Raw genomic sequence first — 25,978 nt, forward strand, 5'->3', positions numbered from 1 at the left:
TCTTTAAAAGGGGAACAAGAATACCCTTGGCAGGGAATAGGGCAGCAAAGATTAAAACAGAGGCGGAAGGAACACCCATTCAGAGCCTGCCCCACATGTGGCCCATACATATACAGCCACCCAATTAGGCACGATGGATGAAGCAAAGAAGTGCAGGCCGACAGTTACCATATGTATATCTCTCCTGAGAGACACAGCCAGAATACAGCAAATGTCAGCAGCAATCCACTGGACTGAGATCGGGACCCCTGTTGAAGGAATCAGAGAAAGGTCTCGAGGAGCTTGAAGGGGCTTGAGACCTCATATGAACAACAATGCCAAGCAACCAGAGCTTCCAGGGACTAAGTAACTACCCAAAGACTATACATAGACTGACCCTGGACTCCAACCTCATAGGTAGCAATGAATAGCCTAGTAAGAGCACCAGTGGAAGGGGAAGCCCTTGGTCCTGCCAAGACTGAACCCCCAGTGAACGTGATTGTTGGGGCGAGGGTGGTAATGGGGGGAGGATGGGAAGGGGAACAAGAATATAGAAGGGGAGGGGGAGGGATTAGGGGGATGTTGGCCTGGAAACCAAGAAAGGGAATAACAATCGAAATGTAAATAAGAAATACGCAAGTTGATATAGATAAAAAAAGTTAAAAAAAAAAAAAGAATCAATACAGTGATGGAGGGAAGAATGCAAGGATTCAGACATTCTGTGGAGGGAACTTCCTCTCCAGTAAGGTCCATAAAAAGGAGCAAACTGAGATCTGCAAGAGGAGTGAGTCATCAGGGGCTGTTTGCTTCCCACCCCATGAGTAAGTTTTTGCTGAGTGGCCACTGGAGATCCCCACTTGCTTCCCTCCCTTTGGCCTGAGATGTCAGGGCAGTACAGGGAACTGAAGGAACATGTCACGACTCCTCATTTCCAGAATCATCATCATCATAACAGTTGGCATCTTCTTCTTCCTCGTCTTCGTTATCAATGTCGTCGTCATACAGGTTGTCATAAAGCAAATCTGAGCTGTTGTCATTGGAAGGCACTTTAGTTTTGATGCAGTATTCTGCCAGGGTTGTTCGGACCTTCACTCCATCCTGTTCTGCTTCAGCTTTCATGGCTGAGACCTGTTTTCTGGACAGAGGACAACATAGGAACATTTGTAGAGGTCTGTCTATCTAGAGAGGGTCTCAGGCTAACCCACGTGGCTTCGCCTCTATAATCCTCCAGCCCTTGGATGGGAGTGCTGGATTATTAGGGAAAGCCAGCACACTTGTATTAGGTGAGTCTTATAACTGTGCATAACCAAGACTCCCTGTCACTCACATGTCTCAGGCCACACAGAGCAGACATCTTGCATCACGCCAAGGCTCTCAACCATCAGGCACCTTCGTGTCATGGAGAGTCTTTGCCCTAACACTTCAGCCTTGTTTGCAGCAAGGTCTCCTTCGTTTGCTGCTGCAGAGATCAGGCTAGCTCGAGAGCATTTCAAAGCTCTGTCCTCTGCCTCCCATCTCCTGCTAAGGGTTGGGGATTGTGGACACATGTGCACTACTGGCTCTATATGCGGGTTCTGAACTCCTGCACACGTGAGCCAGAGGCCCAGCATGCTTAGTGCCTTGCATTCATGCAGCTGATTACTAGGCCAGACTTTCCCCTCACCCTCTAGGTTCCCCCAGTCACTGAGTCTCCCTGTGTCTGGAGTGGCAGGGCCGAATGCTAGGTAAGAGGTCCTGCATCAGAGCCATGCCCTGCATCTGTGAAATGTGCAGGGCTGTGGGCACCACCTGACCTTCACCCTTTTCCTGCTGGGTTCTGTTTTCCATTGTCCTGTGAGGGCTTGGCAGGTAACAGTTCTGCCACAAAATGGTGCCTGCCTAAGTGTAAATAGCTTCTCTGCCTAAGTGTAAATAGCTTCTCGCCTAAAGTACAAAAACAGCCATTGAGACTGGGGAGGCATGGCTACTGGAGCAACTGAAAAGAACACCACTTTCTAGAAGCTTCAATTTGTTGCCAGGCCTTGAACATGGATGTTCTTGTAGCTCCTACAGGCCTTTACAGTTTACACTAAATACCTTCGATTCTTGATATGACTCACTCACCCCAGTGGCTGACCACTAAACACAAGCAGGGCACAGGGATGGACACTGTAATCCCACTACTTGGGAGGCAGAGGCCAGATCTCTGTGTTCAAGGCCAGGCTGGTTTAAACTGCCTCGCACCCATGCATGTACACACACACACACACACACACACACACACACACACACACACACAGAGAGAGAGAGAGAGAGAGAGAGAGAGAGAGAGAGAGAGAGAGAGAGAGATACACACACAACCAAAACAAGCCCAGAAGTTCTATACTCCTGTCCAGTGAGTTCTCTTTACTTATTTTTTTTTTTTTACTGTGCTTTGTTTCTGTTTTGGGTTCTCTTTCAATAGCTAAATTCATCAGGTTACTACTCCATAAATACAACTGAGAATTGTTCTAAAGTACGCAGAATATTGAAGTTTGAACTTAACCCCTTAGATCCAGAATGCCTTACCTAATGATCTCAGCGTACTCCTTGTCCTTTCCTTTGCTGTCCCTCCATTTCCTGAACATGACTGAAGCATCCACATTGGCTGGGGAAAAGGTGTTGGGCTCATTAAGCAGGGAGATTACACTCAGCACGATAGTCCTGAGAAGGAAAGAAGAACCCACAGTGAAGCTCCACGTCCATCATATCCACAAGCACAGTTTTTAAGAAACTACAGTTTTAAAGTTTTTCCCCTTAAAAAATTTCTGATGCAAATTTGAGGTCATAATATTTGATGACTTATGAAAAGTGGATTATGCAATTTTGTTTTCAGGGGCCAGTGAGATGGCCCAGCAGGTAAAGGAACTTGCCACCAAGCCTGCTGCTCTGCGTGGATCATTGAGTGAAAAGGACAGAGGACGAGAATGCCCCACAAGCTGCTTTATACTCCACGCCACAACATGCAAATATAAATACACACAGTAAATGTCATTTCTTTTCTTAGGACCAGAAGCCACTTCAACCACCAGAACTCCAGGTAGGCCACCCACACAGGACTACTCTGTGTCCCCAGAACCTCCCTGCTGGATCAGAGGCTCGAGAACTCAGCCCTGAACTCTAGTGGAGACCCCCCAGTTCAACGCAGGCCACAAATAACAGAAACCAAGAAACAAAATACCCATCCAACAAAGACAAACTCAGAAATCAAATGCTGTGCTCTAAGTGGACGTCTGCATAGAAGAATGAATATAGGTCCATAGCTACCACCCTGCACAGACCAAAGTCTAAGTGGATCAAAGACCTCAGCATGAAGTCAAATGCACTGGACCTGACAGAGGGGACAGTGGGGAGAGGCGTATGAGACAACTTCCTCAACACAGCACCAATAGCATGGGTGCTGAGATTGACAATTAGTAAATGGGACCTCATGAATCTGAAATTTTTCTGTAAGAAAAGGGACACTTTCAATAGGACAAGACGGCAGCCTACAGGAATAGAAAAGATTTTCACTAACTCCACATCCAACAGCGGGCCAATATCCAAAATTATATAAAGAACTCAAGAAACTGGACATCATCAAACCATATAATCCAACTCTGGGACACAGAGGTAAGCAGGATTCTCAATAGAAGAATCCCAAATGGCTGAGACACGCTTAAAGAAATGTTCCAGCATCTCAGCCATCGGAGAGATGCAAATCAAAATGGCCCTGAGAGTCCACCTCACACCTGTCAGAATGGCCGAGATCAAAACCACAAGGGATAGATGGCTCAGGCTGGTGAAGATGAGGAGCAAGGGGAGCGCTCCTCCATTGCTGGGGGGAGTGTAAACATGTATGACAGTTCCTCAGAAACTGGGACTAGATCTACCTCAAGACCCAGCTATACCACTCTTGGGGATCCATCCTTCCAAAAGGACACATGCTCAACTATGTTCACAGCTTTATTCATAATAGCCAGAAGTGGGAAACAACACAGATGTCCCTGAATTGAGGAATAAATAAAGAAAATGTGATACCTTTATATAATGGAGTATTACTCAGCTGTTAAGAAAATGATATCATGGAATTTGCAGGCAAATGAATGGAACTAGAAAAGATAATCCCAAGTGGGGTAACCCAGACCCAGAAAGACATCGTGGAACGTACTCGTCAGGAAGTGCATATGAGCTGTCAAGGGCAAATGCTAAAGTCCACAGACCCAGGAGGCTGGCTACATAACAAGTAGGGCTCTCCCTAGGAAGGGAAATAGGAAGGGAGTAGATTCTGCTGAGGAGGGAAATAGAGGGGTCAGGGCACGGTGGGGGACACAGAGAGCACAAGGAGAGACTGCAGGAACTGGAGAGCATTTATGGGGTGATGTGGCAACCTAGTGTAGTGCAAGCTCCCCGGAACCCACGAGGATGACTTTAGGGAGGACTCCTAGTAACGGAGGATACGGAGCCTGAACAGATCGTCTTCTGTAACCAAGTGGTAGGCCTAGGACACCAACCCAGCCACAAGACCTTCCACCTACAATCTGTTCTTCCTGCAGATGCACCTGGGTAAAGGTGGCACAGAACTGGTGGGAGTGGCCAACCAATGACTGGTCTTCTTTGAGGCCCACCCCACAAGAGGAAGCCTATGCCTGACACTAACTGGACAGCCCAGAGACCTATGATGGGAAAACAAAACAAAAAACAAATGATTCCTAATGATGCCTCACCTACTTGTCATCAAAGAGGCTTCTTGGCAGCAGAGGGGACTGATACAGAGGCTCACGGCCAGACACTAAGGGGAGTGCTAGTCCAGGCTGGAGGTCTCCATCAGGCTCCTCCCTCACGAACCCCATAGAAATGGGGGAGAAGGAAATATGGGAGCCAGATGGGTCAAGGACACCAGGAGAACACAGCCCACAGAAACATACATAGAGGCTCAGAGAGGGAAGTGACAATTACAGTCTGCGTGTGTATGTGCCAGGTTGTCTGTATGTTATGGTTGTGTAGCTCAGTGTTCTTGTGGGTCTCATCTCTGACTCTCTTGCCTGCTCCTGGACTGTGATCCTCCCACTGGGCTGCAAGGAGGGTTTGTGCCTGGTCTCAGCCGTTATACTTGGGAGGTCTGGTCTTACTCTGAGGAGAGAGGTGTCTGTGTGTGTGTGTATGTGTGTGTGTGTGTGTGTGTCTGTGAGAGAGAGAGAGAGAGAGAGACAGAGACAGAGACAGAGACAGAGAGACCGAGACAGAGAGAGGGTTGTGTGTGCGTGTGTGTGAGAGAGAGAGAGAGACAGAGAGAGACAGAGACAGAGAGAGGGGTGTGTTTGTGTGTGTATGAGAGAGAGAGAGAGACAGAGAGAGGGGTTTGTGTGTGTGTGAGAGAGAGAGAGAAACAGAGACAGAGAGACAGAGTGACAGAGAGACAGAGAGAGGGGTGTGTGTATGTGTGTGTGTGTGAGAGAGAGACAGAGACAGAGACAGAGAGAGACAGAGAGTGAGAATAAATTAAAAAAAGAAATTCTCAAATATGTTTCGGGGATAGAGAGAGGACTCAGTGGCTAAGAGCAAGTACTGTTGTTCTAGACCCAAATCTGCTATGTAGCACCCAACACACACAATCCCACATCAGGCATTCACACAGTCGCTAACTCCAGCTCCTAAGGATCTGAAACCTCTGGTCTCTTTGGTCACATGCATATACCCACAGACAGATACACAAATGCATAATTAAAAATCAAATAGATTTTTTAAAAAACCTGTTTTCCAGCAACCATCTGGCTAAGCCACCTAGCAGGCAGGGAGGAGTCGATGTGTGCAATCTCAGCACACCTGAGGTGCAGGAGCCAGAGCGAGAGCCTGGCTCTCACAGAAACCAAGGGAGTCACAAGGGAGAGAGGGAATGGCATGTCTGCTTTGAGGCCAGCCTGGTCTACACAGCAAGTTCTTAGACAGTCAAGGCCATATAGTGAGATCTTGTTTCTAAATAAATATTTAAATACATAAGTAAGCGAGTGAACTAAAGAAATAAACAGAAAACAGCCTGGCCTTGTGTTTCCCTCCCCAGGCCATACCCACCCACCCCGAAGAGCATTGAGAAAGCAAAAAGAACTCGTTCTTAAAAACCTGAGCGTAACCCAGGGATTGGTGGATGGGGTTTACAGGTTTAGTATAATCTGTCAGAGGTAAACTCCACACAGTGCTGCTGTCACTGACATCAGCTCTATATTCTACCCTGACTCTGCTAATTAGAAGGATCTTTGAAAAGGCAGACAGTAATACCAAAAGATAACCCAGTTAATACTGTCCTTATTGTATACTTCAACATGGAAAAGATATTTAGAGAGGACATCAGGGAAAGAATCCAGTTCTAACTGGAAGCAAAACATGGTAAAAAAAAAAGTAGTTACAATGGTTGACATATTAGGTCTTTCTCTTTATGCTGCTAAAGCAACTGTGACATTTTAATGGTGTCGGCTGAGCAGTGCTGGGATGCTGTTGCTGATGTTCCCAGGACATAATGCAAAAACAAGGATTCCCTGGTGAACTGCACAAAAGTGCAAAGTCTAAAAACTAAGACTGAAAGGCCAGCCTGGTCTACATAGTAAGTTCTAGGATAGCCAGAGCTATGTAGAAAGACCCTGTCTCAGAAACATCAGCAGCAGCAACCACAAAAGCCCCCTAAGATTGGGGAGGCATGCCTCTGGAGATCAAACAGCTCTCACGAAAGACAGGTAAGCAAAAAAGTAACTTAAAAATTTTGCATGAGTGTATGAAGTGTTGTGTGCATGTGTGTGCACACACGTCACATAGGTATAAAGGTGTCTATGTGAAACCAGTCTTCTCCTTCCAAAGTTGACATGAGCTACACAGACATAGCAACCTGAACAAACTACCCTGTCTCTCCAAAAACAAAACAAAACCCCTTCACTGTGCCCATTTTGCTGACAAATGCTTGCAGCAGACCCTGGATCTCTCCCTTTCAACAGGTTGTAGAAGACCAGACAAGAAACTCATACCCGCATCTGTGGCTGCTGGACTGGGTCCCCCCATTCACACCTACCAAGACCACTTTTCCACCCTTTAGGAAAAGGAGAGATGACAGGTACTTCTGGAGAGGACCTCAGAGAAAGCAGCTGTCAGGTCAGGCCACGGCAAGAACTAGAGTCGGTTTCTGGCCGTTTCCCACAAACAGGAGACAAAGGACCACTCACCAGCATTGTCCTCATGGGGTTCCTGGACTTCAATCCTTCAGAGATGGCAAAACCATCAAACTTCAGTAGATAACAACTGGATTTTTTTCTTGTTTATTGCTGTACTCAATTCCCACAACCGTATGGACTCCAGCTCTTAAAAGGTTCCACATACTCTTTAGGTGACAAAAACCCACCCACTCACATGCGAACAGTCACAGATGTGAGCACAACTAGACCGGATTCAGAGTTTACTGACAGTGCCTCGGTCAGGCAGGCTGCTAAACGTTGACAGTTCAGCAGCAGTGCTGATTGGAAGATCACCTGTCCATCTGACTATCTTTCACAGGTGGCATCATTACACCTGCTGAACATTTGGGAGGCAGAGGCAGCAAATACATGGCAAAGCAGTCTGCAGAACAAATGCTTGGCCAGCCAGAGCTACACAGGGGACATAGCACTTCCACAAGTAACCCTCAAACAAATCTAGCAATTTACCATCTTTAGAAAGAACCTCCAGGGCTGGAGAGATGGCTCAGTGGTTAAGAGAACTGACTGCTCTTCCAGAGGTCCTGAGTTGAAATCCCAGCAACCCACATGGTGGCTCACAACCATCTGTAATGAGATCTGATGCCCTCTTCTGGTGAGTCTGAAGTACAGCTATAATGTACTCATACATAAAATAAATCTTTAAAAAACCTTTAAAAGAGAGAACCTCCAAAGCGTGCTGGTGCGTGCCTGTAATCCCAGCATGCAGGAGATGGAGGCCCGAGATCAAGGTCAGCTAGGCTAACAGTAAATCCCTGCGTTTTTTTTTTAAACAAAACAAACAACAACAAAACAAAACCTTTGTCTCAACAAAAAACAGAAACAAAAAAGAGAGAGAGAGAGAGAGAGAGAGAGAGAGAGAGAGAGAGAGAGAGAGAGAGAGAGAGAGAAAGATTCGCCATTGTTGCGAATCATGAGTGGACACGTTCCTGACTTGGCTCCCAAAGACCACCAGGCAGTGCCAAGCAGACAAGGCGGTTTCAGACTGAAGTAACAACCAACATCATGCAGCACAGAGACACAAGACCCAAGAGAGTAACCAGCTCTAAAGCAAAGGGACAAAGGCCGCAAGCACCCTAGGACGTGACTCCAGAGCCGCCCAACAACAAAACAGCCTGGTGAGAGCAGAACACACCTCCCTGTTAGGATAAAGAGCTCTCCTCCCCTCTCTCCCTTCTCTCCAGAGAGGATCTTACTGTAGTCTTATCTTCATTGTGTAGACTGGGCTGGCCTTGAAATCACAATCTACAATCTCTACCTCTTGAGGGCTACGATTAAAAGTTTGTGCCACCACAAGTAACCGAGGAAAAATAGTGTGACTTCCTGGTAAACAGGAGGAATACAGCAGCATCCAGGAAGGGATGTAATGATTAAAAATCTCGTTCCAGGCTTTCTATCAGGGCAGAGGCTTATTCCCCAAAGTAAAGAATCAGAGACATGGAGTCAACACTCAGCCTCTAAAAAGAAGCACCACCAATACAGGGAGACCACTTCCTCAAAGCCAGGGTGTGCACCAGCCCTGCCTGAGTAATAAGCACCACACTCACACTTCAAGGGATAACCAGGATGGGGGTGTGTGACCAACTTTAAATGAACTCTTAAAGACTTATCCTCAGGATACCTCAAACTCCACAGGACCAGACTGGAAATGTAACAGCGACCTACAGTGTTCATCCCTACACTAAGTGCGGGAAACACAACAGAAGCAGGCATGGCCGCATCCCTGTAATCCCAGCACTGGGGGGCAGAGGCAGGTGGATGTGTGTGAGTTCAGGGCCATCTGGTTTATAGCATCACTTCTGCTGGGGAGTCCCTGCAGGTATCACAGCTGGTGGAAACTGAACCTCAAAGACATGAGGATGAAAACTCACTACAACCTTACTTAGTCAGTGATGCTGGACCAAAACTTCCACAAAGTCTGATCCTGTGGCTTAATCTTCTTACACAGTTGAACACAGTAAAACCTGATGTAAACCAGGGGTTGGGGTGTGGTCTCCACATGACAAGTCTCACAGCAAAGCCTTGGGGACAGCTACATAAAAACTCCTTTACAGATGCCCGATCTCGGCAGAGCACCTGAGACCTTCACTCTGAGGATCAAGGCTACCGACTGGGAACAGGACACGGGGCCCAGAGAGGATTCATAATAACCATAGGGTGGATTCTCATGGTGGAGAACGCAGGGTACTTGGGTTTCTTTCGTAAGGATGAGTCCTCCTCACTGAAGGCAAAGCCCAGGATTAGAGCCGAACACACTCTGAGGATTTGGGTGGAGGCTGGCTCCTAACAGGATAGCAGGGGCCTCTGTTTCTCTCACTCCAAGATTCTGGGTAACCAGCCATCGTCCTTCTGTCCTCTGAGGAAAGCAGGCCTGTGCGCTCCACCGGCCTGGTTCCTGCAACGCTTCCTTTAAGCTTTGCCTCCTAACTACCCTTGCACTGGGGCCAAGGAGAACAAAGTGATGCTGCCCTGGTGAGGACAACAGCTGCTAAGTGACTAAGGGGTGTGCAACCCACAGTCAGAACACAAGCGGGGAGCACAATTTCAAACTTGTAAGCTGTTTGTTGCTAGACTTTCTCAATCCTTTCAGACCACAGCTGACCATGGGAAACAAAGTACACTGTCTGCTCACCTGCAGCTCACAGTAGCCTGGGAAGCAGAACAGGGCCCTCTCAGGCTGCCTCCTAGACACTTGATGACCTTAGAGTGGAATAAATGAAACTTTCCCTACTTAGTCTGTTACCATAGTCCCTATTCAAAGCCTTTGCTATACAGGGTTCTTCTCAAAGCAAAGAAGTAGAATGCATTTAAACAAAATGTTTAAAATATTTTTCATGTACTCAGCATTCAGATTAGATGTGCCATGTGGAGTGGACTGGGGCGACACACGCATGCAGCTGGCAGCTATTCTGCCCTCTGGCAGGGGAAGCAAATCGTCATCTCCCACCTGACAGCACACAGGGCCCCAGGCAGCTCCCTGACAGGTGCTGTGGAGCCGCTTTGCTTCCTCACTGACTCACGACTTTCAGCACCAGGGGAGCATAACAGAGACTGCACCTCACAGAAGCAACAAGTCTTTACCTTCTCTTTGTCTGCACCCCACCCCCCAAGACAAGCTCTTCCTGTGTGGTGCTGGCTGCACATGTATTATGCACAACAAGTTGGCCTCAAACTCACCGAGATCATCCTGCCTCTACCTCCAGAATGCTGGGGTTAAAGGTGTGTACCACGACACTGTCCACGAAGTATATTTCTTACTACATCAAAACCATAACTAGTTGGGCTGCCTAAGCTCCTCAGAATCACCCAGGTGGGGTTGGGATGTTGGCTGGAAAAAAGGAGCCTGCTACCTAATGAACAGAATTGGTTCTTGATGGAAAGAGAGAACTGATTTCCATAGCTCTGGCCTCGGACCTCAGTACCTGAGGTCGGTCGGTCGGTCTGTCTGTCTGTCTGTCTCTCTCTCTCTCCCTCCCTTTATATATACATAACACAATTTAAACACAAAAGTTAAGGGATCTAATAAGGAGTAAATTCTAATGTAAGAAGAAGAAGCAGGGGCTAGACAGATGACTCAGTGGTTAAGAGCACTGATTGCTCTTCCAGAGATCCTGAGTTCAAATCCCAGCAACCACGTGTTGCCTCACAACCATCTGTAATGAGATCTGATGCCCTCTTCTGGTGTGTCTGAAGTACAGTTACAGTGTACTTATATATAATAAATAAATAAATCTAAAAAACAAAATAAATAAATAAATAAATAAATAAATAAATAAATAAATAAGCAGATGAGGAAAATCAGTTCCCAACCAGCACTGCTCAGGGAGTCAACACTTCAGACTGATGCAGGTGCATGTGTCAGTCAACTAGGAACTGCACACATTCCAGAATCAGGTGCTCCTCTATCCCAACTCCATCTTCAGTTACCGTCACTACAGGCCGATGTGATGAGTCCACTGCCAGCACTGTGCACATCCTCCCTACGCCCATGCCCCATGCCCTCCTATAAACCTGAGCCGTCACAGCTGCTCTCTCTCTTATCCCCACTCAAAGGCCATCACCTTTCACATCCCCCAACTCTCCAATAAATCTGTTGTGTGAGGTCTGTTGCATGATGTGAATTCTGCAGTATTCCTTAGCATGCTGGTCACCAGGATACACTTTTACCTTGAAAGCCGTCCAACACACCCTCATGCAATAGCAAGAGAGAAAGTCACAAACGCAGGAAAGATTCTGTTCACAGTTTCAAACAGAATGAGACACACCACATATACGCCCAAACGAAGTTTCAAGGAGCAGATGTCTGTACTCCCTGTGTGTTTGGGAGGTTGAGGTAAGAGATTTACTTGAGTCCAGGAATTTGAGGCTGGTCTCAAAAAATAGCCAGGTTAGTGGTGGAACACACTTTTAATCCCAGCACTGAGGTGGCAGAGGCAGGTGGGATCTCTGAGTTCCAGGACAGCCACAGGGCTACAGAGAGAAAGAAACCCTGTCTCAAAAAATGAGCCCACCAACTAACCAACAAATAAATGAAAGCAAAACACAACACAGTTCACTCCATAGAACATCTTACCTCACATTCTGAGGAGGATTCCACCTTTCAGAGGGCAGCTCTCCACTCTGTGGGTCATCTACAGGCAGATGAAGGATTGAAATGCATACATCTCCATTCTACAAGACAATGATACAATGTTCAGTAAAATATAAGAGACTGATACAAGCAAGGTGCAACCCCACACATCTGCAACCCAGGCGGAGGCAGAGGCCCAGCTGGGATACTATACAGTCTCTCTCTCTCTCTCTCTCTCTCTCTCTCTCTCTCTCTCTCTCTCTCTCTCTCTCCCTCTCCCTCTCCCTCTCTCTCTCTTACACACACACACACATACACACATGTGTGTGATTTAACCCATGCCTTGGTAGATATGAGAGTTTGAGGCCAGCCTGGGCTATACAGCAAATTCCAAACCAGCTAGGGCTACAGGTAAGAATCTGACTCTAATAAAACAGAACCAAAAACCCAAAAATGTGATGAAGTTTTTTATTAAAATTTCTCCATGCTCAATTTCTAAGTTGAAGAAGAATTAAATATTATAAAATTTTATTTGGACCGGGTATGGTGGCACATGTCAGCACTCAAGGAGACAAGAGGCAGGATGGTCACTCCAAGTTTGAGACAGCCTGATCTATATACATATTATGTTCCAGGCCACCTAGGGCTATTATTCCTCAAGCAGAACAAAACATATGGGGTAGTCTCCAAGATAGATGTCTGTCCTGTCTGTAGCATCATCTTTCTGAAACAAACAGAACAAGCAAGCAAGCATGGTACCTGCTAAGTACACAGTTACCAACTGACCGCTGTGCTATACGATCTGCATAATGCATAAGCACTGTAAGAGCGGATCTAACAAGCACAGTCAATACGTCAAACACACAGCCACAGGGAGGTATCTAAATAAACATATACTCAATAGAAAACAGGTCAGTAAAACAGTCATTTGTTTCTTTTCTCCCCCTACCTTCCCTTTTCCTGTTGTTTTTCAAGACAGGTTTCTCTGTGTAGCCAAGGCTGTTCTGGAGCTCTGTAGACCAGGCTGAGCTCAAACTCAAGAGACCCACCTGCCTCTGCCACCCGAGTGCTGTGATTACAGGCGTGGCCAACACTGCCCGGCAAGTTATTTGCTTTTTAAATCTCAAGGATGGAGATAAGAGTTAAAAGTTTTCGAACTGATAAAATATATATATATATATATATATATATATATAATGTGAGGTATAAAAATTATTATGTATAATCAAATTAAAATACATGCAGACGGCTAGACGGTGGTAGCATAAGCTTTTTATTCTAGCACTTGCACAGGCAGGGGGATCTCCGAGATTGAGGACAGCCAGGGATACACAGAGAAAGCCTGTGTAGAAAAACTAAACAAACTACTTCTTTGTATGTGTGAGTAGCCCGTGTGAGGGAGTCAGTGGTGATCACCATGTCATTTCCTCTCTGCCTTATTTTTTTGAGCACTAAGATAGTCAACTACACGGCTTAGCTAGGAATCCTCCTGCCTCTGCCTACACCTCACTGGAATTAGGTCTACACTGCACTGTCTCACTTGGCTTCTCACAGGAGCTGGGGACGGGAGCTCAGCCCTCATGTCTGCACAGTAATCACTTTCCTGAGGCATCACCCAAGTGCAAAGCACTTTAGAGTGTGTGTGTGTGTGTGTGTGTGTGTGTGTGTGTGTGTGTTGAATTTCTTAAATTATATGTATGTACTGGTAGGAACAGAGGGAGGGAAAACTGTAGTTGGGATGCACTGTATCAGAGGGAAAATGTCTCTTTCTATGAAAATGTCTGTCAATCAGCTGGTCTTACTATTGCTGTGACGGAACACCGTGACCAGAAGCAACTGGAAAGGGCTCATTTGACTTACACTTCCTCAGCACTGTTGGAGGAAGTCAGGACAGGAACTCAAAGGAGGCAGGAGCTGGTGCTGAGGCACGGAGTGGTGCTTCTTAACTGGTTTGTTCCTCATGGCTTGCTTGGCCTGCTTTCTTATGGAACCCAGGAGCACCAGTCACCCCCAACACAGCGAATGGGCCTTTCCCATCAAGGGTGCCCTGCACACCAGGCCCAGCCTGACTGCCGCTCTGGGGCCACTGCATGTCCATAGCCTCTGGGAGCTGAGCAGAGATGAGACAGTAGAAGGCTGGCTAGACAGTGACGTGCAGAGGGGCTCCTAGTGGCAAAAGCTTCTGGAGAGCGTTCTCTTCCCAGGCAGTGTTACAGCTCTTGTGTGACAGATGCTCTCAGACAATGGAGTAATTCTCACACATCTTTATTGCTATTGGCTTGGTCTGAAATGTTTAGGGACGCCTCGTCTCTCTGTGGAGGCACTGACCCTCCATGACTGATGGCCACAATTCTCTCCATGGTAGGCTGTGGCTATGAGACCAGGGCCTGGTGATAGGAGCAGGCGAAGCTCCTAATGTTTGTCCCTCGTGGGTCCCTGGGTCTTCAAGCCCACCTCGATCTTACTAGGCTTCCTCTCACAGTCCACTGTCCTGCAGTGTCCAGCAATCAAATCTTTAAGACAAAAAATAACATGGAGAAATGGCTTTGATATAAGACCTAAGTTCAGTTCCCAGCACCCGCATCATGCAGCTCACAACCACCTGTAGCTCCAGTAGGTCTGATCTCATTGTCTTCTGCAGACCTGCACACACAGGTGTACACACGTACACACACACAAACACACACACAAAGGTGTACACACAAACACACAGGTGTATACACGCACACACACACAGCTGTACACACGCACACACAAACACATAGGTGTATATACGCACACACAGGTCTTCACACGTACACACAAACAGGTGTACAAACTCACACACACAGATGTACACAGACACAGGTATACACACGTGTACACACACACACGCACACACACACAGGATTACACACACAGGTGTAGACACGTGTACACACACAGATGTACACACACACTCTCATACACACACAGGTGTACACACACAAGTGTACATACTCACAGGTGTATACACACAACTGTACACATGTACACACATGTGTACATACTCACAGGTGCACACATACAACTGTACACACACACTTGCACACACAGGTGTACACACACACAGGTGTACACACACACAGAGTCATTTTTTTTTAAATTTCATTTTACTTTTATGTGTTCTGCCTTCATGAACATCTGTTTACCACATGAGTATAATGCCCATAGAAGCTATAAAAGGGTGTAGAAGTCACATACAGCTGGCTGTGAGCTAGGGTGTGGGTGCTGGGAACTGAATTCAGGTCATCCAGAAGAGCAGTGCATGCTCTTAACTGCTGAATGTCTTCCCAGCTCCAGAAATTACAAACAAGCAAATAACCAGACCATCTGCTGTATCTGGTTGAAAGCCTGAGGCTGAGGCAGTTCTAAGTTCTCCTAAGGAAGCTACTCTGCTGCTTTGTTAAGAGGACATAGTGCCTGTCAGGCTGCCTCCCAGGTAACCATAGTTATGCCCCAGACTGATGCTGCTGTCAGCTTTGGTCAGAAAAGCTCCCTTCTGCAGTAGGCTCATAACTTGTCGCCTCAGTCACAAACAGGGAATCTACATCCCCCTCCTCAAGTGCTCAGCAACCACAGGTCAGCAAGGCGGTAAGCAGTCTTGGGAGCCTGGAGCTGACTACTGCACATGACACGCAGGTGTTCTCGTGCACTCACAGCAGCTGTGAATACTTTCATGTACCCTACAGGAAAACACCTGCCAATATCCTGTCACTCAAAGGGCAGAAACTCAACAAGCCCCACCCTTCCTTGAGCTTATAGTTAATGGCTGTTAGGGAGGAAGAGTTTCTTCAATGCTAAAATCCTGGTGTCACAAGTAAGGTGCCCAGGCACTGTCAGCAAACACATGCAACCCATTTACCAAAACAAAAACAAGGCAGCAACAATAGCAAGAAAAAGTGGACAGGGTAGAAAGAGGAGCAGCTGGAAAGAGGAAAAGAATGAGAGAACCAAAGTGGGACAAGAGGGAGTAAAGGAAGGAATATGATAAAAAATTATATCCATGTATGAAATGTATGAAACCCATTCTGTATAGTTAATACTTTTTTGGTTTTTTGTTTTGTTTTGTATTGTTTTTTGAGACAGGGTCTCTTTCTGTCCTCAAACTCACAAACCTACTCTTTGGTTGGTTGGTTGGTTTTTTCGAGACAGGATTTCTATCCTGGACTCAATTTGTGGACCAGGCTGACCTAAAACTCACCTGCCTCTGCCTCCCTAGTGGGTGCTAGGATTAAAAGTGTGCATCATTACCCCCAGCCACAAAACTACTTTTGTAGAAGCAAGAACGTATCCCTTTAAAAAAATTTAGGGCTAGAGAGATGGCTCAGCAGTTAAGAGCACTGACTGCTCTTCTGGAGGTCCTGAGTTCAAATCTCAGCACCCACATGTTGGCTCACAACCATCTGTAAAGGGATCCAATGCCCTCTTCTGGTGTGTCTGAAGACAGCACAGTGTACTCACATACTTAAAATAAGTAAATCTTTAAAAAAAATCTTTAGATGAATTTTACTTACTAAACTTTGGTCTTATCATCATGCCTTGGCTAGCTAGGAGTTCTATATACACTAGACTGGAACTGAACTCCTTGAGATCCATTCATCTCTGCCTACTGAGTGCTGGGATTAAAATTCTATGTTACAATGGCTGGCTAGAGTAACTGGATTGGACATGGAGGCACACATTTGCAATCCTAACACTTGAAAAGCAGAAGCAGGTGAATGGCTCTAAGTTCATGCCAGCCTAGTTTACACAGTGAGACACAGATCTGTCTGCTATCACTACATTAAACTGTTTCAAGTAAACTCAAAAAAGCGAACAAAAAGTCAGAAAAGTCTGGGAACTGCTGGGCTGGAAGTAGAAATCAGTATTAATGTGCCCCAGCACCACAAAAACCACACTCCAGTGGTGCTTGTACATTCACAGGACTATGAATTAACGTTTTTAGAAGCTTTCAAGTTCTATCACACCAGTTTAAAATACTCTGCTTGGTGTTTTCCCCACTCCTTACCTCCCCAGACTTCTCACTACCATCTTGCTCTTCTGTTGAATACCTGGACCTTAAATACAAATGTAACCATACAATATGCAAGCCTTTCTCTGACTCCTTTCACTTTCCTGCATGTTTCAGTTGCCTCTCCTTTGTGACCCCCTGCGTGGATGTGGTGAGCTGGTGCTGTGGGGACACTGGTGTGCGCAGTGCTGAGCTCTACACTTGTGTGCTTGCCTACAGCGTGTGCTTCTTCTCCCTTACAGCAGAACTGTGGGTTAGATGTGAGACCCGTGTTTACCTTTGTCTAAGAGCACGTCCACTGTCCTGTGCGTTACTGGCAGTGTGTGGCATCTGCAGTCCTTGTTCCTCAGATGCAGCTAGCCTAGGCTGGTGTGATGTGTCCTTCAGTTCATTCAATAATTGTCAGGTTCTCCTTGTATTTTCCTACAGGTTGTTGCCCAGTCGGGCTAATCCTCTTACCTCAGCCTGAGTATACATTTGTGGCTAACTTTGGCTACTTTTCAACTAGGTTAATCTTCTTACTACTGAGTTTTTTGAAATTCCTTAAAGAACTTTACAGACTGAGCTGGCCTCAACTGCAGGAGCCCTCTTGCCTCTGCCTCTAGAGTTTATTTCTGAGCAGATTTTGAACATTTTTATCATCTGTTGTTGTTGTTCATGGAAATGCAACTATTAATAAGTGTGCTACTTCCCACTTGTGCTAATCTTAACAGGGAGGAGGTCAACTGCTCTGTGGACAAGGATTGACTAATGTGGATGTTGGAGGGGAAGGGGAATCACCCCTGGACAGGTTGTTAAGAAGGCTAGCTGAGCAGGCCCTGAGATATAAGCCAGAAAGACTTTCCCCATGACCTCTGCATCAATCAGTTCCTGCCTTGGCTTCCCTCTCTGGACAGTGACCCAGAAGATGCAAGCCAAATAAACCTTCTCATAGGAATCTGTGGTGGTTTATCACAACAGAAGCCATAGAAAGTACACCACTCAACGAGTGTGGTGTCATGACCGGGCATCACAGTTCCTGCCTACAATGTCAAACCTTGGGAAACTGAGGAAGGAAGAGTGTGAGTTAGAGGCCAGTGTGGGTACCAGGCCAAAAACTCCAGTAATTACACACGTTCTCAATCCTTGGTAACAAGTTTCACACTCTACTTCTCTCTCGATGTCGATTTGGCCCTACCTCTAGATCTCATTTCTCTATAAATTTTATGGGCATCTTGCTGAGAGAGAGAGAGAGAGAGAGAGAGAGAGAGAGAGAGAGAGAGAGAGAGAGAGAGAGAGAGACAGACTTACTTTGATTGGAGATTTATGGATCATTTATGCCAAATACTCTCTGCCCTCTTACAGTTGTCTTTTATTAGGAGCTCAGCTGGTGAAGCACTTGCTATGACATCGTGAAAACCTAAATTCAGTCCCCAGTGTGCACATGAAATGCTGACTGTTGCTGGGTGTGGTGAGGTGGTGCTGATGCACAACTTTAATCCCAACACTCAGAAGGCAAAAGCAGAAGACCTCTATGAGTTCAAGGCCAGCCTGGTCTCCAGGATAGTCAGGGCTACACAGAGAAATCTTCTTTTGAACAAAGAAAAGAAATATCTAAGTGTCATTTTTAGATAAAATAAAAAATAAATACATGAACAGAGTTGAGTGCCATGGCACCCCTGCAATCCCAGGGCTGATATAGAGAAAGGTGTATCCCTGGGGCTGGCTGATCAGCCACCCTTAAGCAGTTGGCAATGCTCAGGCCCGATAGAAAGACCCTAATTCTAGGATCATATTCACCCCCTACACCCTTTCTTCTTTTCCCTAATGCTGGTTCCCTTCCTATTTCCTATAGTCCCCATTCTAATTTTATGTCTGTCCGTCTCTTGCTTGATTACTGTTTCTATTTTTAAGATTTGGATATGTATGAGAAAATTTTTGTTTTGTTTTTTGTTTTTCAAGACAAGGTTTCTTTGTATAGCCCTGGTTGTCTTGGACTCACTTTGTAGACCAGGCTGGCTCACAGAGATCTGCCTGCCTCTGCCTCGAGTGCTGGGAATTAAAGGTGTACAGCATGACAGTGGCTCAAGAAAACAAAGTGTTTGTCTTTCTGAATTGGGCCTATTTTGTTTACTCATTTCTGCTCATTTTCCTACAAATGACAGGACTTTACTTTTTTTTTTTTTGGTTAGATAATATTCTGTTGTGAGTCTATAGTACATCTTCTTTTCCCCATGTATGTTTCTGCTGTCTGTCTGTTTTGGAGTAGGATCTCACTACATAGTCCTGGCTGGCCTAGACCTCTACAAGTAGATCAAGTGGCCTCTATTCAGAGCTATCCCACCTCTCCCTTTGCCTCTGCCTCTGCCTTCAGAGGTGCAGTGAGATTAAATGTGTGCACCACCACGCCTGGAACTGGCACTGACCTGCTGCCTCTGCTTCTCAGTGCTAGGGCTTACACTTTGCTGTGTGTTTGAGACAGAAAGCCCTATGTGACCTGGGTACTTGGTAAGCCCAGGATAGAATCCTCTTGATTCCATCAAAATGCTCTAACAACAGAAATGTCCTACTGGGTCCAGTTTATGTGGCATTGGCAACTAATGGGCATCTAACCTGGTTATGTACCTAACTGTTGTGAAGTTAAGGGAAGTGTAGGCAGGCAGGGATCCAAACTGTATTTAACCCTGAGTTTCCTGGGTACATAGCAAGCAACTAGCTCACATCACAGTTCCAATTTTTTGAGGAACGTCCATGTTAATTTTTACACCATCGCACATGCCCAACCAACAACCATACGAGTTACTTTTTCTCCACAACTCTGCAGCCGTGTCCTTTTCCCCTTCCTGTCTCTTTAAAAGTTTATGTGTATGGGAGTCTTGTTATATTATGTCTGGGCAGGACATGGTGGTATACATCTTTAATCCCTGTACTTGGGAGGCAGAGACAGGTGGTCTGTATGAGTTCAAGGCCAGCCTGCTCTCTATATAGAATCCCAGGCTAGCCAAGGTGAATACTACGACCCTCTCTCAAAAAATAAAAAGTTCTGATTATGTGATAAAAATGTACATGTATCCCAGACCCGGTGAGAGAGAGACCCAACCGCCTGGTCAGGTGGGCACTCCTGAGGCTGCAGAGCGGAAGAGACCACCAACACTGCTCACCCCTGCCCACATCCCTGGCCCAAGAGGAAACTGTATAAGGCCTCTGGGCTCCCGTGGGGGAGGGCCCAGGAGCGGCAGGACCCCTGCCTGAGACACCGCCGGACCCTGAAGGAAACAGACCGGATAAACAGTTCTCTGCACCCAAATCCCGTGGGAGGGAGAGCTAAACCTTCAGAGAGGCAGACAAGCCTGGGAAACCAGAAGAGACTGCTCCCTGCACACACATCTCGGACGCCAGAGGAAAAAGCCAAAGACCATCTGGAACCCTGGTGCACTGAAGCTCCCGGAAGGGGCGGCACAGGTCTTCCTGGTTGCTGCCGCTGCAGAGAGCCCCTGGACAGCACCCCACAAGCAAACCTGAGCCTCGGGACCACAGGTAAGACCAAATTTTCTGCTGCAAGAAAGCTGCCTGGTGAACTCAAGACACAGGCCCACAGGAACAGCTGAAGACCTGTAGAGAGGAAAAACTACACGCCCGAAAGCAGAACACTCTGTCCCCATAACTGACTGAAAGAGAGGAAAACAGGTCTACAGCACTCCTGACACACAGGCTTATAGGACAGTCTAGCCACTGTCAGAAATAGCAGAACAAAGTAACACTAGAGATAATCTGATGGCGAGAGGCAAGCGCAGGAACCCAAGCAACAGAAACCAAGACTACATGCCATCATCGGAGCCCAATTCTCCCACCAAAACAAACATGGAATATCCAAACACACCAGAAAAGCAAGATCTAGTTTCAAAATCATATTTGATCATGATGCTGGAGGACTTCAAGAAAGACATGAACACACTTAGGGAAGCACAGGAAAACATTAATAAACAAGTAAAAGCCTACAGAGAGGAATCGCAAAAATCCCTGAAAGAATTCCAGGAAAACACAATCAAACAGTTGAAGGAATTAAAAATGGAAATAGAAGCAATCAAGAAAGAACACATGGAAACAACCCTGGATATAGAAAACCAAAAGAAGAGACAAGGAGCTGTAGATACAAGCTTCACCAACAGAATACAAGAGATGGAAGAGAGAATCTCAGGAGCAGAAGATTCCATAGAAATCATTGACTCAACTGTCAAAGATAATGTAAAGCGGAAAAAGCTACTGGTCCAAAACATACAGGAAATCCAGGACTCAATGAGAAGATCAAACTTAAGGATAATAGGTATAGAAGAGAGTGAAGACTCCCAGCTCAAAGGACCAGTAAATATCTTCAACAAAATCATAGAAGAAAACTTCCCTAACCTAAAAAAAGAGATGCCCATAGACATACAAGAAGCCTACAGAACTCCAAATAGATTGGACCAGAAAAGAAACACCTCCCGTCACATAATTGTCAAAACACCAAACGCACAAAATAAAGAAAGAATATTAAAAGCAGTAAGGGAAAAAGGTCAAGTAACATATAAAGGGAGACCTATCAGAATCACACCAGACTTCTCGCCAGAAACTATGAAGGCCAGAAGATCCTGGACTGATGTCATACAGACCCTAAGAGAACACAAATGCCAGCCCAGGTTACAGTATCCAGCAAAACTCTCAATTAACATAGATGGAGAAACCAAGATATTCCATGACAAAACCAAATTTACACAATATCTTTCTACAAATCCAGCACTACAAAGGATAATAAATGGTAAAGCCCAACATAAGGAGGCAAGCTATACCCTAGAAGAAGCAAGAAACTAATCGTCTTGGCAACAAAACAAAGAGAATGAAAGCACACAAACATAACCTCACATCCAAATATGAATATAAAGGGAAACAATAATCACTATTCCTTAATATCTCTCAATATCAATGGCCTCAACTCCCCAATAAAAAGACATAGATTAACAAACTGGATACGCAACGAGGACCCTGCATTCTGCTGCCTACAGGAAACACCCTCAGAGACAAAGACAGACACTACCTCAGAGTGAAAGGCTGGAAAACAACTTTCCAAGCAAATGGTGAGAAGAAGCAAGCTGGAGTAGCCATTCTAATATCAAATAAAATCAATTTCCAACTAAAAGTCATCAAAAAAGATAAGGAAGGACACTTCATATTCATCAAAGGAAAAATCCACCACGATGAACTCTCAATCCTAAATATCTATGCCCCAAATACAAGGGCACCTACATACGTAAAAGAAACCTTACTAAAGCTCAAAACACACATTGCACCTCACACAATAATAGTGGGAGATTTCAACACCCCACTCTCATCAATGGACAGATCATGGAAACAGAAATTAAACAGTGATGTCGACAGACTAAGAGAAGTCATGAGCCAAATGGACTTAACGGATATTTATAGAACATTCTATCCTAAAGCAAAAGGATATACCTTCTTCTCAGCTCCTCATGGTACTTTCTCCAAAACTGACCATATAATTGGTCAAAAAACGGGCCTCAACAGGTACAGAAAGATAGAAATAATCCCATGCGTGCTATCGGACCACCACGGCCTAAAACTGGTCTTCAATAACAATAAGGGAAGAATGCCCACATATACGTGGAAATTGAACAATGCTCTACTCAATGATAACCTGGTCAAGGAAGAAATAAAGAAAGAAATTAAAAACTTTTTAGAATTTAATGAAAATGAAGATACAACATACTCAAACTTATGGGACACAATGAAAGCTGTGCTAAGAGGAAAACTCATAGCGCTGAGTGCCTGCAGAAAGAAACAGGAAAGAGCATATGTCAGCAGCTTGACAGCACATCTAAAGCTCTAGAACAAAAAGAAGCAAATACACCCAGGAGGAGTAGAAGGCAGGAAATAATCAAACTCAGAGCTGAAATCAACCAAGTAGAAACAAAAAGGACCATAGAAAGAATCAACAGAACCAAAAGTTGGTTCTTTGAGAAAATAAACAAGATAGATAAACCCTTAGCCAGACTAACGAGAGGACACAGAGAGTGCGTCCAAATTAACAAAATCAGAAATGAAAAGGGAGACATAACTACAGATTCAGAGGAAATTCAAAAAATCATCAGATCTTACTATAAAAACCTATATTCAACAAAATTTGAAAATCTTCAGGAAATGGACAATTTCCTAGACAGATACCAGGTATCGAAGTTAAATCAAGAACAGATAAACCAGTTAAACAACCCCATAACTCCTAAGGAAATAGAAGCAGTCATTAAAGGTCTCCCAACCAAAAAGAGCCCAGGTCCAGACGGGTTTAGTGCAGAATTCTATCAAACCTTCATAGAAGACCTCATACCAATATTATCCAAACTATTCCACAAAATTGAAACAGATGGAGCTCTACCGAATTCCTTCTACGAAGCCACAATTACTCTTATACCTAAACCACACAAAGACACAACAAAGAAAGAGAACTTCAGACCAATTTCCCTTATGAATATCGACGCAAAAATACTCAATAAAATTCTGGCAAACCGAATTCAAGAGCACATCAAAACAATCATCCACCATGATCAAGTAGGCTTCATCCCAGGCATGCAGGGATGGTTTAATATACGGAAAACCATCAACGTGATCCATTATATAAACAAACTGAAAGAACAGAACCACATGATCATTTCATTAGATGCTGAGAAAGCATTTGACAGAATTCAACACCCCTTCATGATAAAAGTCCTGGAAAGAATAGGAATTCAAGGCCCATACCTAAACATAGTAAAAGCCATATACAGCAAACCAGTTGCTAACATTAAACTAAATGGAGAGAAACTTGAAGCAATCCCACTAAAATCAGGGACTAGACAAGGCTGCCCACTCTCTCCCTACTTATTCAATATAGTTCTTGAAGTTCTAGCCAGAGCAATCAGACAACAAAAAGAGATCAAAGGGATACAGATTGGAAAAGAAGAGGTCAAAATATCACTATTTGCAGATGACATGATAGTATATTTAAGTGATCCCAAAAGCTCCACCAGAGAACTACTAAAGCTGATAAACAACTTCAGCAAAGTGGCTGGGTATAAAATTAACTCAAATAAATCAGTTGCCTTCCTTCTATACAAAAGAGAAACAAGCCGAGAAAGAAATTAGGGAAACGGCACCCTTCATAATAGACCCAAATAATATAAAGTACCTCGGTGTGACTTTAACCAAGCAAGTAAAAGATTTGTACAATAAGAACTTCAAGACACTGAGGAAAGAAATTGAAGAAGACCTCAGAAGATGGAAAGATCTCCCATGCTCATGGATTGGCAGGATTAATATAGTAAAAATGGCCATTTTACCAAAAGCAATCTACAGATTCAATGCAATCCCCAGCAAAATACCAATCCAATTCTTCAAAGAGTTAGACAGAACAATTTGCAAATTCATCTGGAATAACAAAAAACCCAGGATAGCTAAAACTATCCTCAACAATAAAAGGACTTCAGGGGGAATCACTATCCCTGAACTCAAGCAGTATTACAGAGCAATAGTGATAAAAACTGCATGGTATTGGTACAGAGACAGACAGATAGACCAATGGAATAGAATTGAAGACCGAGAAATGAACCCACACACCTATGGTCACTTGATTTTTGACAAAGGAGCCAAAACTATCCAACGGAAAAAAGATAGCATTTTCAGCAAATGGTGCTGGTTCAACTGGAGGGCAACATGTAGAAGAATGCAGATCGATCCATGCTTATCACCCTGTACAAAGCTTAAGTCCAAGTGGATCAAGGACCTCCACATCAAACCAGACACACTCAAACTAATAGAAGAAAAACTAGGGAAGCATCTGGAACACATGGGCACTGGAAAAAATTTCCTGAACAAAACACCAATGGCTTATGCTCTAAGATCAAGAATCGACAAATGGGATCTCATAAAACTGCAAAGCTTCTGTAAGGCAAAGGACACTGTGGTTAGGACAAAACGGCAACCAACAGAATGGGAAAAGATCTTTACCAATTCTACAACAGATAGAGGCCTTATATCCAAAATATACAAAGAACTCAAGAAGTTAGACCGCAGGGAAACAAATAACCCTATTAAAAAATGGGGTTCAGAGCTAAACAAAGAATTCACAGCTGAGGAATGCCGAATGGCTGAGAAACACCTAAAGAAATGTTCAACATCTTTAGTCATAAGGGAAATGCAAATCAAAACAACCCTGAGATTTCACCTCACACCAGTGCGATTGGCTAAGATCAAAAACTCAGGTGACAGCAGATGCTGGCGAGGATGTGGAGAAAGAGGAACACTCCTCCATTGTTGGTGGGATTGCAGACTGGTAAAACCATTCTGGAAATCAGTCTGGAGATTCCTCAGAAAATTGGACATTGAACTGCCTGAGGATCCAGCTATACCTCTCTTGGGCATATACCCAAAAGATGCCTCAACATATAAAAGAGACACGTGCTCCACTATGTTCATCCCAGCCTTATTTATAATAGCCAGAAAATGGAAAGAACCCAGATGCCCTTCAACAGAGGAATGGATACAGAAAATGTGGTACATCTACACAATGGAATATTACTCAGCTATCAAAAACAACGAGTTTATGAAATTCGTAGGCAAATGGTTGGAACTGGAAAATATCATCCTGAGTGAGCTAACCCAATCACAGAAAGACATACATGGTATGCACTCATTGATAAGTGGCTATTAGCCCAAATGCTTGAATTACCCTAGATCCCTAGAACAAATGAATCTCGAGACTGATGATCAAAATGTGAATGCTTCACTCCTTCTTTAAATGAGGAAAAAGAATACCCTTGGCAGGGAAGGGAGAGGCAAAGATTAAATCAGAGACTTAAGGAACACCCATTCAGAGCCTGCGCCACATGTGGCCCATACATATACAGCCACCCAATTAGACAAGATGGATGAAGCAAAGAAGTGCAGACCGACAGGAGCCGGATGTAGATCGCTCCTGAGAGACACAGCCAGAATACAGCAAATACAGAGGCGAATGCCAGCAGCAAACCACTGAACTGAGAATAGGTCCCCTATTGAAGGAATCAGAGAAAGAACTGGAAGAGCTTGAAGGGGCTCGAGACCCCAAAAGTACAACAATGCCAAGCAACCAGAGCTTCCAGGGACTAAGCCACTACCTAAAGA

General features: G+C 44.9%; 1 protein-coding gene across 1 annotated transcript in view; it reads right to left on the bottom strand.

The window, feature by feature from the left end:
• Window positions 1–647: 647 nt before the first annotated feature.
• The window catches only part of LOC148004543 (ubiquitin-conjugating enzyme E2 R2-like), a 31,087-nt gene continuing 5,756 nt past the window's right edge, over window positions 648–25,978 (bottom strand). Inside the window, exons 2-4 of the mRNA XM_087559381.1 lie at window positions 11,785–11,882; window positions 2,527–2,661; window positions 648–1,114 (exon numbers count right to left, since the gene is read on the bottom strand). Coding sequence (XP_087415507.1) covers window positions 895–1,114; window positions 2,527–2,661; window positions 11,785–11,882 — 453 coding nt within the window. The 3' untranslated portion in view covers window positions 648–894. The remainder of the gene's footprint in view (window positions 1,115–2,526; window positions 2,662–11,784; window positions 11,883–25,978) is intronic.

This window comes from Rattus norvegicus, chromosome 7 (genome assembly GCF_021556685.1).
Source record: "Rattus norvegicus strain SHRSP/BbbUtx chromosome 7, alternate assembly SHRSP_T2T, whole genome shotgun sequence".
Taxonomy (NCBI): Eukaryota; Metazoa; Chordata; class Mammalia; order Rodentia; family Muridae; genus Rattus; species Rattus norvegicus.